This window comes from Dipodomys spectabilis, unplaced genomic scaffold (genome assembly GCF_019054845.1).
Source record: "Dipodomys spectabilis isolate Male_0828 unplaced genomic scaffold, ASM1905484v1 ptg000526l, whole genome shotgun sequence".
Taxonomy (NCBI): Eukaryota; Metazoa; Chordata; class Mammalia; order Rodentia; family Heteromyidae; genus Dipodomys; species Dipodomys spectabilis.
Window position 1 is genome coordinate 306,935 of NW_024871203.1, and position 12,949 is coordinate 319,883.

Genomic DNA, 12,949 nt, shown 5'->3' on the forward strand with positions numbered 1-12,949 from the left:
AGTAAGTTGGAAACATAACAACATTTATTTGGTAAGCAACAGATAGCCCATCTTGATTAACTATGATGATTAGCTTCTCTGAAAATGGCAAGTTTATCTTAGGTGAGTTCAGTATCTAAGAAGAAAATGTGACTCAGCTCCATCAAAATAGTCAATGGTATAAGCACCTTCCACATTGACATCATGGGATCCTTTAATATGAAGCTCTATTCTACTGTGGTGGTGGTTGTTCACAAATGGTAAATTGTAATTCAAGCAGAAACTGCTTATGCTCTTATTTTATTAGTAAGATTTTTCTTGAGCAGCAACACAAAGTAGACTGGGAATAAAGGCTTCCAGTTGAATTGTCCTTTATGACCTGGAAAAAGGGTACAAGCTATTTAGATGAGACAACTGTCAGTCAAATCTCTTACTCTAAACAGGATTTCTGGCCACTTAGCATCATTGAGTGCAGTTAATAGTATTTGATTTAATTTCCATGTATTCTTAATTAAGTTTACTTTATACTGAAGTCATACTGTTTTTCTTTTAGAAGATGGGCTTTATCCTGGTAACAAAAATTTAGTATAAGACAAAAAGAATAATTTTCACAATTTCCTATATTTTACAGAGGTTTCTTCTCTTCTGGTCACAAAAAAATTCTGTCAAACTATCAGATTTCCAGATTCTCAGTGTCCCTCTATCTGAAACTTCGTGAGAACTATAGAAGAAACAAAGGTTTCAAGGTAGGTATGCTTGATGGCATCTGTAAAGGGAAAAGAGAACAATAAATGCATATTTTAGCTGTTTCAAAGAAAAACACATTTTATACAAAACACTGATAATGAAGCTTAAAGATTTGGCAACATTCCCATATGCTAGTCTAATGTGCCTTAGTAATAATAGGTTGCATTAATACTGCTGATGAGGAAGACGTTCTTTTTTAAAGAGCTTTCCAATTGAATGAATATGCCTTGTGCTTACCTTAGGAGATCTCCTTTACTAGGCACTCTTCATCATTGCTTAATTCACGCCTAAAAAGAGAACTAACCTTCACTGCTCAAGGGAACAAAAAGTCGCCTCTGATTTGAAAAAATGAACTTAATAATTCAACCATTAAGTCTTTTGTTATTTTTAGCTATTATTGGGAGAACTAGGAAAAACCTCATACTATTCACAGCTCCTTCTGTTAGAAAAAGAATGTGTTTTGGGACAGAAGGTCTCCAATCTAATTTCAAAATTTCCATAGTTGCTGTAAATTACTTTGAGCAGAAAAGTAGTTGCAGACAAAGTTCCCATGAAAGATAACATTTTAAATGTCACAGAGTGAATCAATAAGTGAGGTTTGTAACATGAGTTTCTTTTGGCAGATACAAGAATGAAAGTCTCTATAAATTCTCTAAAGTCTGCTGTGTGATCCCTGAATAAGGAGTTAATAGGAAATGAATAGGTTGAAGAACTTGAAAAGATTAAAATAATCCCCTCATGATTTTGAGAATGAAAAAATAATGAGAATTTGTAAGAATATATTAGAGTCATTAAGCAGGTGTTTCAAAAATCATGGAAAAACAGGATAATGGGAAGTTATCACATTGAGAAACCAGACACTGATTTTTTAAAAACATTTTACAAAATCATTTTATATATATATATATATATATATGTATATATATATATATATATATATATACAGAAAGTATACAAATCTTAACTGAATAGCTCTATTAGTTTTCACTGAGAAAAGACATTCCTATAGCCACCACAAAGTTCACATATACATAGTATCATCAGCTGCTTGAAGACTGTCCTCATGCCCACTTCCAGAATCTAAATGCCACAGTAAAAGTAGCCACCATCTTGATTTCTAGCACCTTTGACATGTATAGTCTTGTGCTTTATATAGATGTAATTACACAATGTGCAGTCATAGCTTGGCTTCTTTAACTAAGTTCTAGGTTGTTTCTCACTTGAATGATGGTATGGAAAGAATTTCTTTGTTCACGTTGCTACATAGTGCGTAACTATGTAAATACTCTGTAATTTGTTTATTCTTTATTTTTAAATTTTTTATTATTTTAATTTTTTATTATTTTTTATTCCCCTTCCCATTTTATTTTATTTTTTTGTTGTGAGACCAGGACTTGAACTTGGTATGTGATACTGCTAATTGGTTGGTGCTCTACCAACTGAACCACATCTTCATACCCAATTTATTTATTCTTTTAGGGGCTGTTTTGCTTTTAAATTGCTTCCAGTTTAGATGTAATGTGAATAATAACATGGATACTTTTATATAACCTTTTGCTTTTAACTGATTCATAAAAATGCACATATTAATAAAGTACTATCTAATATTTCAATACATGTATATGCTGCATAATGTTTAATCAAGTTAAACATATTTAGATACTCAAATATTTAATTTTTATAATGACAACTATTAAACAGCCTTTTATATAGTTTTTCTGAAATGTGCTATGCCTAATTGTCATTTATAGTCAATTTTATTTTTTGGTTCTTGTCCTGGGCTTGAACTCAGGGTGTAGGCACTGTTCCTGAGATTCTTTTGTTCAAAGCTAGTGCACTACCACTTAAGCCACAACTCTACTTCCAGCTTTTTTTGAGTAGTTTACTGAAGAGTTTGATAGACTTTTTTTGCCTGTACTGGCTTCGAATTGTGATCCTCAAGTCTCAGTCTCCTGAACAGCTAGGATTAAAGTGTGAGCCACGATGCCCAGCTTTATTATCACCCTTTTATGAAAGAGAAAACCAGGTCTTGCTCCTATTTTTTTCCTTTACCTTCCTCAGCAGCTGCTAACCACCGTCTATATTCAACTTCAATAACAGTAATTTTTTTGTTTCCACATGGGAGTGAGAACATGTACTAATCTCCTTTCTGTGCCTGGATTATTTCGCCTAAAATGGTGATTTCTAGTCCTTTCTATGTTGGCGCAAACAACTGAAAAGTATTCAATTGTATATATGTAACATATGTTCGTTAGCCATCAATTGATGGGCACTTGTTTCCACTTCTGGGCTATCATGAATGCGGCTTAAATAGCAGTGAATGCAGATGTGTCTTCAGTATATGATTTTATTTCCTTTGGACATATAGCTTGTCTTGGGATAGCAGAGGATCATACAATTGTCTATTTTTAACTCTTTAAATGATGTGCATATTATTTTTCATAATGGATGAACATCTGCATGTATAAGAGGCATCTTTTTGTCCTCCTTCTTGCCAGCAGTTGGTATCTTTAGTCTTTTGGCTAAAATGTCTTTATTAAGAGAGGTTTACTTTGTGAAATATTCATATACCTTATTTTGCTAACAATTTATTCATTTTAATAAATATTTTATGATCTTCATTATCCTTCATTTAGAAATTAGTAACACATAGTCTACATTTCCATTCCACAAAATAGATTATATCATAAAATATAACCAAATCATTGAAAGGAAATATTTATATTAATAGTACAAATTTTTTAAACTTTATTTTCCTTTCCATGTAAGGAGTTGAGCTATTATGTTTTAACTAGTGGGAAATTAATTGATTTTTAAATTTCTTCAAGGAATGGAGGTTTTACACTTTAATTAGAATTAGATCACCATAAAATGGTGATCTGTATGACAAAGCTATCAATTTAAATGGATAAAACCTTTCATTAAAAATTAAAATTACCTAATATTTTATTTCCTCCCTGAGAGTTACTCACCATCATTATAAAGAGACCTGTTTTCAAGAGGCAAAGCTTTGTGGACTGTTTTCTTCTTAGTATTTTTATTATGAACTGTTATCGACCAAAAAATGGAAAGACTTTTTAAGAGAACATATACCCACTACTCACGTTTGCAAACTTAACACAAACTTCCAATGGTTTTTTTGTAATACCTATATACCAAATCTATTATAATATTCTTATGCTTTTTGCCATAAATTATGTATATCATATTATTATTTAATTGTCATAGTTCCTGATTAACTCAGAAAAGAAATATATCAAAGCCTGTGTGCTATAGGGTGAGTGCTTTTGAAAGATTAATTTAAATTACTAAAGTAAATGTGCAACTAAATCTCATATACATGAGATAATTAAGTATATTTGTGCTTAAGCATTTTTTCATTTATTATCTGTTCCTTGTATAGTTCTAAAATTGTCCAGATGAATTTCAAGATAATAATTTTCATGTCCTAGAGGTGCAGCTTTCACAGAGTGGAAACAAGCTAGCCCTCCTAGCTCTGGACTTCCCAGTAGATTTAGAGTTCTTCCAGACCAGCACTGCAATATATTTGTGCTATGAAAGATTTACCACCAACACATCAAACACACATTATCTGATAATAAACAATATTTATTATCTGAACAATAATGACTCATTTCGATAAAACACGAAGTTCTATGAAGTTAGGACTGACTTACTCAGATACTCTGCATTTCTTCCATGCTATGTATGTTTGTCCATGCATTGTAGTAATTTTTTTCCATGTGTACAGATCCTGAGGCCTGAACTCAGGGCCTGGGTGCTATCCCTGAGAATTTTTACTCAAGGATAGCACTCTACCACTTGAGTCATAGCTCCTCTTCTGGCTTTTTGGATAGTCTCACAGACTTTCTTGCCCGGGCTGGCTTCAAACTGAGAGTTGCTGATCTCAGCTTCCTAAGTAGCTAGGACTGCAGGTGTAAGTCACTGGCACCTAGTGCATTGTAGTTATCTTAGCTCAAACTTATCAAACTATATGTACTCAAGACAACTGGGGAGAATGGAAGAATGAGAGAAAAAAAGCATGATAGTGCTAGTGAGTCTGTTAGTTACTTTATTCATCCAAATGTGCCACAAAATACAGGATATATAAATCTGCTCCTCCTTTAGTTCACCTCATCTCTGAATTCCTGTATTTGTGTAAGCTTCTTGCTGTTATGAGAGAGATTCTAGTGTTTAAAATTACACATGTTTTTATACAGTATGACATTTAAATGTAAGCCAACTACTTCATCTGTTGCTGAACTGAGGAGAGCTCTTCTAAAACTGGAAGAAAAGCTGTCTGGGAGAGGGATGTCCAGAGAAATCAACCCTCACAATCCTAAGAATGATCAAAGGTAATTTTGACTTCAAATAGTATACTGTGCACTAATTTTGAAATCCAACCCTCTTACAAGGAGACTGAAATTTCTAAATATGCCTTAGATGAATTGTGAAGTCTCTAGTCTATCAGGACTAAATTTTTCAAAAATTTAAAATGAATTATTGTTTACCAAATGTTCCTGCTAATATATGAATCACAGCTTTACTGTTTATTATCTGAAAAGTGATTTTTCAATGGTTATTTGCTTAATTCTCTTATCTCTTTTACTAGATAGTAAGAGCCTGGATATTTGCTCTGTATATTTCTATATATCAGAGTGTTAGTTTATTTTCCTGCACAGTCTCATTAATGAGTGAATGAATGAATACAACATATTAACTGAAAAAGTATATATCTGAACGTTTTGGAATATGAATCCAATGCATTTACATTATTGTAATTCAAAATGAAGTTTGACATATTGTATTCTTTTGAAAATAAAGAGGAAAAGTGGTATAGCATAGCCACCATGACACATAGGGACATGTAATCAGATGAAACACAAAACTTTTCCTGGCTCATTGTGCTTTGAGGATTGGCTTGGAAAAATATAAAGCCCAAAGAAAATATTATGCATTAGTCTATAATGCTTAAAATTATTGACTATCTAACACAAGCTAATGACATTGTTACTTTTCTCTCCATTTTACATATAAGAAAAATGTCATTAACGTGTGTGATGTTATAAAAGTAGGATAAATGCTGGAGCTTGAACCCAACAAGCAGGATGATTCCAGAGTAAGTATGTACAATTTTCTATTACAGTATCTAGTGCAGGTACATGACACTAACAATGTATATCTTTACAAGTGTTTCCCCTTTTAACTCTATTGGGAGAAAAATTCTTATATGCACAAATTAGATTCTGAATATCAACTATCCTTTTAAGGAATGTATTCCCAAACCAATGTATTTGAATGTGAAATAATAATAGAAGAAAAGAAAACCTAGGGAAGCATTTTTGAATCTAGCTGTACATAAGATAATAGTGTAGTAATCAGCAAAATATGTCCCTTGAACCAATTCTAGGCTGCAGAAGCAGCTTATAGTTAAAGGAATAATTCCCTGGTACTAACAGTTCATCAATAAAGGCATTATGAGTTAAAAACAAAAGTACATTTTATAGTACTAAAATGTTTTCATTGAAATCCAAGAATATTCTTTCAAGAATTGTTATTAATATTTTTAAGTTTGTAATTGCTTCTTAATTCCATTTTCAAACTACTGTTTGTCTGGAAACAACATTATTTTGCCTTAGTATCCTTTGAACTGGCAAAAGCAAGCACCCTTGAAAAAAATGAATATAGGCTATATCTTTCCAGTTAGGAAAAGGTATAGCCATTCATTTAGTAAGTGTATTTCTAGTGGTCAATGTAATACAAAAGCAGTACTGGCAATTTTCTATGTGCTTCCTTTCTATGATCTGTCTTATCTTCTCTCTATCACTTGTTTCCTGTGACTGAGGACTGGTAGCCAATCAGTAAGTATTTGTGAATATAAATAGTATCATAGAATCAAAAATCCCCAAGCCTTGAACCACTTTACATGTGGATCTTCTAGCTTTCAAAAATGATTCATGATGACTTTGCATCCAAAAGGATAAATTCAACCTAGTGAATTTTTGGTTTTATCTTGGGCCATTTCTATACAATCGAGAATGCTTAGTGAACTGTGACCTTTACTGCTTCTTTTAAATTTAAAGCTAACAGACTTCCATGGAATCTGATTCAGATTCATACAGCCAATATAGTTCCAAGGTAATAAAAGAAGGTGTGGTTCATGCTCCATAAACTTAATTTAATAAAGCACACATATTTTATAAATTTTGCTCCTAGCCCTTCTATTCAGATCTCTGACATTTGGTACATTCTTTTTTTCATCTGTACCAGAACTTGAACTGAGAGCATCAAGGTCTCACTTGACATTTTCTACCCAGAGCTGGCTCTCTATCCCTTGAACCACACTTTCCATCTAGCTCTTCACTAGTTAACTTGAGAAAAGTGTCTCACTACCTATCCTCTCTGAATTGTCTTTGAACCACAATGCTCAGAACTCAGCCTTACAAGCATGAGTCACTGGTACCTTAAGTATTCAGTTAGAGTTCACTAAATAACATCTAAGTTTTAGATTCAGGTGTCATTGTAATAGGTCAAATGTTATTCCCACTGCTTAGTTTTCAAATCCTCTGGGCCTTAAATAACTAATCACCTTTACCAGCAAAGACATGCCTATACTCTAAAAAGGAGCTTTTACCATTAATATATTCAAACTTCAAAACTTCCAGATGGTTGGTTTCCAATTAGGAAGAGGGAGAATACAATGTTTTCATGGATAGTAAGAAAAGCCCCTAACAAAGGATTTTATTTAATCCTATGTGGGTGGAAATCTCAGTGAAGAGGAAAAAAATCACAGAATCATGTTAAAGACAAATGAACAAACTTTCTTAATGCTTTAAAAAAGGAGAAATATACTAATTTTTAAAGTTTTGCCCAAACATGCATCACCATATTACAAACCAAACAGGTTATATGCTGCTTTCATAAAGTTAATTGAAAAACACATTTTAAAAAAGCATACTGTACATTAGTTGTATAACAGTGGTTTCATTGTAACACTTCCACGCGTAAATAAAGGTATCTTGACCAACCTCAGCCCTTCCATCACTCTCCTTCATTACACTTCCATTTCTTTTTCTTTTTTTTTTTTTTTGGTCGATCATGGGGCCTGAACTCTGGGCCTGGGCACTGTCCCTCAGCTCTTCAGCTCAAGGCAACAGTGCTCTACCACTGGAGCCACAGTGACACTTCTGGTTTTTCTGGTGGTTAATTGGAGATAAGAGTCCCACAGATTTTCCTGCCTAGGCTGAGTTTGAACCGTGATCCTCAGGTCTCAGCCTCCTGAGTATCTAGGATTACAGGCATGAACCACCAGCGCCTGGCTTCCACTCCCATTTCTTAAAACAATTTTAACAGGTTTTATTATTCTGTTTTCATATATGCAAATAAATTGTATGGACCATATTCATTGTCTTTACCATCTTCATTAGCTCTCTCCCTTCTCACTAGTACCCCATTACACCAGAGCATATCCAGTCTTTTTTTTAGTGTGTATTAAGGAATTTCACTGTGATATCTCAGATGTGCATAGATTGCTTTTCTCAGAATAATGCTCTCTATTGCTTTCTTTTACTCTCCTACCCCCTATTTCCTTTTTGATCAACAGCTTTCATTGAGGTTCCTTATGCTGTCTTCATACATAGTTGCAATCTATTTTGAAAATATTCACCTTTGGTCTTTCTTTTTCCCTCTCCACTTCACTCATACTCCTAATTTGTCCCATAGTAAGAATCATTGATGTTCTACATATGTATGAATTAAAAGTATGTATGAGTATATATGCATGTATGTGAATATTCATGTGTATTCATATATGTGTACATGTATGTAGACATTCATATATATTTATATATGTGTATATGCATATATATAGGTATCTATAGGTATAGGGCCTATATATACACATACACAGCTATATAGTATGTAGCCTATAAAAACAGCTTCTTAGCACTTCCTATGTACTATGGTTTAAGTTAGTAAAATAAAGACTCAGCAATGCAGATGAGAATAGAAAAACAACTTTGGAACAACATTGAAGTTATTACCATGAAAGTGATTAAAGTTGACCTAGGGAAGGTTTACTAGAATAGCATATTGTCTAAAGATACACTATTGGGTTGGACTGGCTGGATTTGATTTTGATACTCCTACATTTGCTTCTATAACTATGCAACCTTTCTTGTCTCAAGTGCTCAACTTAAAATAATGCCAAATTAATAGACTTCTCTTTAAGAAACAAGAAATTATAGGAGAGGTTCAAGTAGAGTATATGCACTACAGCACAAACTGCGGGTTTGAGATAGCAATAGGAGTCCTAAGACAGAAATAATTTCTAGTCTAATACCACATTTATGAGATCTTAGATCAATTCAAGGTAAAAAAAAATGTTCATCATCAACTTGTTGGCAGGCCCAGAATCTAAGTACAATGATCCTTTGGCCCCATTGCCCTTCAAGTCTATTTGAATTTGATGTCTGTTACATGGAGTAAGATTATTGACTAATACAAAATATAAATCAGGAGAGAAGATACAAATGGGAAGACAGGTAGCTTAAAGAACAAAGCTGGGTGCTGGTGTCTCACACCTGTAATCCGAGCTACTCAAGAGACTGAGATCTGAAGATCACTGTTCAAAGCCAGCACTGGCAAGAAAAGTCCATGAGGTTCTTATGTCTAAATAACCACCAAGAAAACCTGGACAGGGTGTTCAAGTGGTGTTCCACTGGCCTGGAGCAAGTAAAGTTCAGAAATAGTGTCCAGGCAGAGGGAGTGGGGGAGAGACAGACAGATGGAAGAGAGGGAGAGGGGGAGGGAGGAGAAAAGGAAAGAGAGAGGGAGCAAAGGGAGAGAGAGGAAGAAAGAGAGGGGAAGAGAGAAGGGGAGAGAACAGAGAAGGGGAAAGAAGGGGGGAGGGGAGAGAGGGGAAAGAGGGAAGAAAGGGAAGAAGAAAAGAAGGGGATGGGGTAGAGAGAAGGTGTGAGAAACAAGAGTCCTGGGAAAGGTGCCAATGTTTCCAGGGCTAGTCTGGTGGAGTAGGATTGGAGTTCGGTTAATCCTTTCTTGAGAATTAGACATTTATGGTTTCCCTTGACAGATGTGAACAACTGGTTGTAAAGCCACAATAAGCTAAAATAGGCTTGCTTCCAGGAGAAGACTCACCAAACTTTGGACTATAAGACATATTCCAGTGTGCTGGAGAAGACACTGGGACTTGTCTTCCATGAGGAACCACAAACTTAGTGGAGATGGAAAAGCCCCCAGTGTACCCAATATATAGAAATAAACACAGATCAAAGACAAAAGATGAAACTTTAATTTGAGAAAAATGACTTGTATCAAATAATAGTACATATATACACATTTTTAAAAAAGAATTACTGATTGTACTGATAAATTGTCACTCCCTCTGGTGTGAGCAGCACAAAGATAAAGGAAAGTCATAAAGTATCTGGAACAGGATAATGATGGGGAAGGCCTTTCCAGTTTACACTATTAGAAAACCATAAAAGAAAATATTGGGGATTGGAAGGTGGCACAGTGGTAGAGCGCTTGCCTTGCATGCATGAGGCCCTGGGTTCGATTCCACATAAGCAAAAAGAAAAAAGCCAGAAGTGGCACTGTGGCTCAAGTGGTAAAGCGCTAGCCTTGAGCTGAAGAGCTGAGGGATAGCGCCCAGGCCTAGAGTTCAGGCCCCATGACCGGATCCAAAAAAAAAAAAAATTATTGGTGTTTCTGAAAATGGTTATCTGAGAAAAACTCAAGTCCAATACATCTAAAATTGTTTCATTCTAGTTACTCGGGAGGCAGAAAGCAAGAGAATTATCATTCAAGGCCAGCCTGAGCAAAAATTTCACAAAACTCCTTCTGAACTAATAGCTGAGCACAATGATACATGTGGTCATTCTAGCTATTCAGGAGACAGAGATCAAGAGACTTGCAGCCCAGGCTTCCCTGGGCCAAAAAAAACCATCTCGAAGCTAACCTTAGCACACTAAGTATCATTATTCATACCTATAATCTGAGTTACAGAGGAGGCTGAGTTCCAGAGGATCATGATTTGCATCCAGCTCAGGCAGAAAAGTCAATGAGATTTCATCTCCAAAATACCACAAAAAGCTGATCTAGAGGCATGGCTCAAGGTGCTCTACCAGTGAAGCAAGCAAGCAAGCTGAACAAGGAAATGGCCCTGCGTTCAAACCCCAGTACCAACAAAAATTAAATAAGCAAAAAAAGGGCTTGTGGCATGGGTCCACTGGTAGAGTATATGTGCCTAGTGTATGTGAATTGAATCCCTGAGACTAACCCCAATGCTGCCAAAAAATTGGTAAAGGCAAAATGAGGCACCATGATTGATCCATGGAATGTCCAAGAATGTGCACCTTAAACATGTGTGCACATTCACATTTGGGACACAATTTAAGGCAGTTGTTACCTATCTATACAGTATATTAAAATAATCTGGAAAGGATCAAAAAGCCATTGTTATCTTAGTGCCAGCCCTAGAGAATCTGATACAGTTGGCTTGGGAAATGGTCTTGGTGCTCTACAGGTTTTTCCAATTTATAGAAGTCCAAAAACCACTGTGATCTAGGTAATGTTATACTGATTAGTGACAACTTTTGCGAAGGTACCGTCAAGCCCATTTTTGGTTTTATGAAAAATGTGAAGAAAAGGTTTATATGGAAAACAAAAGAAACTGAAAAAAATTTAAAAATTTTAAGAGAAATAAAAGCAAATAGGAAAACACAGCAGCAAGCCTATGACACAAACTCTGAAAAATAATTAGATTTGGAATAACAGAATTGCAGAGCAGAAAATAGAAACTTTTAGGTAAAGGTGAATAAAGGAGTCAAGAGCCTTACTACCAGGATCAAGAAATTGAATTCAGCTTGAGAGCCAATTGAGAGCTACCATAGGAGTGTATAAATGGCAACAACATGATGGAAACCGTGCTTGAAAATGAAACCACCAATAATAGCAATAGTAAGGTGGTCAATCCAATATATCTTTAAAAGAGTCATCTTCAGGGAGCTGTATTTCCTTGTTTCTCCCTAACAGGCATTAGATTTTTACTTTTATTATTTATGCCAGTCCTAGGGCTTGAACTCAAGGCCTGGACATTGTGCCTGGCTTCTAATCCTGATCCTCAGATCTTAGTCTCCTGAGTAGCTAGGATTGCAGCTGTGAACTATCGGCACCCAGCTCTAATAAGCTTTTCAAACTGCAGTGATGAAGTAAATACACCCACAATAAGGAAACGGAAAACTAGGTAATTGAATTCTATTTATGATTCAAGTTTACAAGCTAAACTAAGGTAGACCTCAGTTGTTGGTATATGTTTAAAGATTGGTGAGAAGCCAGGTGCCAGTGTCTCATGACCTGAAATTCTAGCTACTCAGAACACTGAGATCTGAGGCTCATACTTAGAAGCCAGTTTAGGCAGGAAGGTCCAGGAGGCTCTTATCTCCAATTAACCAGCAAACAACAGGAAGTAGAGCTGTGGCTTAAGAAGCAGAGAGCCAAGCTTGAGTGAAAAACCCTCTTTGTAAAGTGCTACTAAGAACATTATCCTGCTTCGAACGACAGCGACGCAAGAAGGCAGCCACCACAGGCTCGGGAGTAAAAGTTCCTCGCAATTTCTGCCTGTTGGAAGAACTTGAAGAAGACCAGAAGGGAGTAAGAGATGGCACAGTTAGCTGGGGTCTGGAAGATGACGAAGACATGACCCTTACCAAGTGGACAGGGATGATAATTGGGCCTCCAAGAACAATTTATGAAAACTGAATATACAGCCTTAAAATAGAATGTGGACCTAAGTACCCAGAAGCGCCCCCCTTTGTAAGATTTGTAACAAAAACTAATATGAACGGAGTTAATAGTTCTAATGGAGTGGTGGACCCAAGAGCCATATCCGTGCTAGCAAAGTGGCAGAACTCCTATAGCATCAAAGTCATCCTGCGAGAGCTCCGGCACCTGGTGATGTCTAAAGAAAACATGAAACTCCCCCAGCCGCCGGAAGGACACTGATCAAGATGGATTATATTTATAAACTGATTTATTGATTGCTAACCGTTTTTACAGCTACTTAAAGATAATAAATAATAATAAAGCAGTAAAAAGCAAAGTTAAAGATGTGACACAAGTAGAATAGGTAGAATGCCAGCCTAGGAAGTGTGAGACCTGAAGTTCAAGCCGTACTGTTGCCATAAAGATTAACAGAGGTAAT

At 35.5% G+C, this 12,949-nt stretch overlaps 1 protein-coding gene across 1 annotated transcript in view; it reads left to right on the forward strand.

The window, feature by feature from the left end:
* Positions 1-12,750, forward strand: part of LOC122099633 (ubiquitin-conjugating enzyme E2 variant 1-like) — a 50,002-nt gene extending 37,252 nt beyond the window's left edge. Inside the window, exons 2-3 of the mRNA XM_042670189.1 lie at positions 12,310-12,488; positions 12,615-12,750. Of these exons, the coding sequence (XP_042526123.1) occupies positions 12,310-12,488; positions 12,615-12,750 (315 nt within the window). The remainder of the gene's footprint in view (positions 1-12,309; positions 12,489-12,614) is intronic.
* The last annotated feature ends 199 nt before the right edge of the window (positions 12,751-12,949 follow it).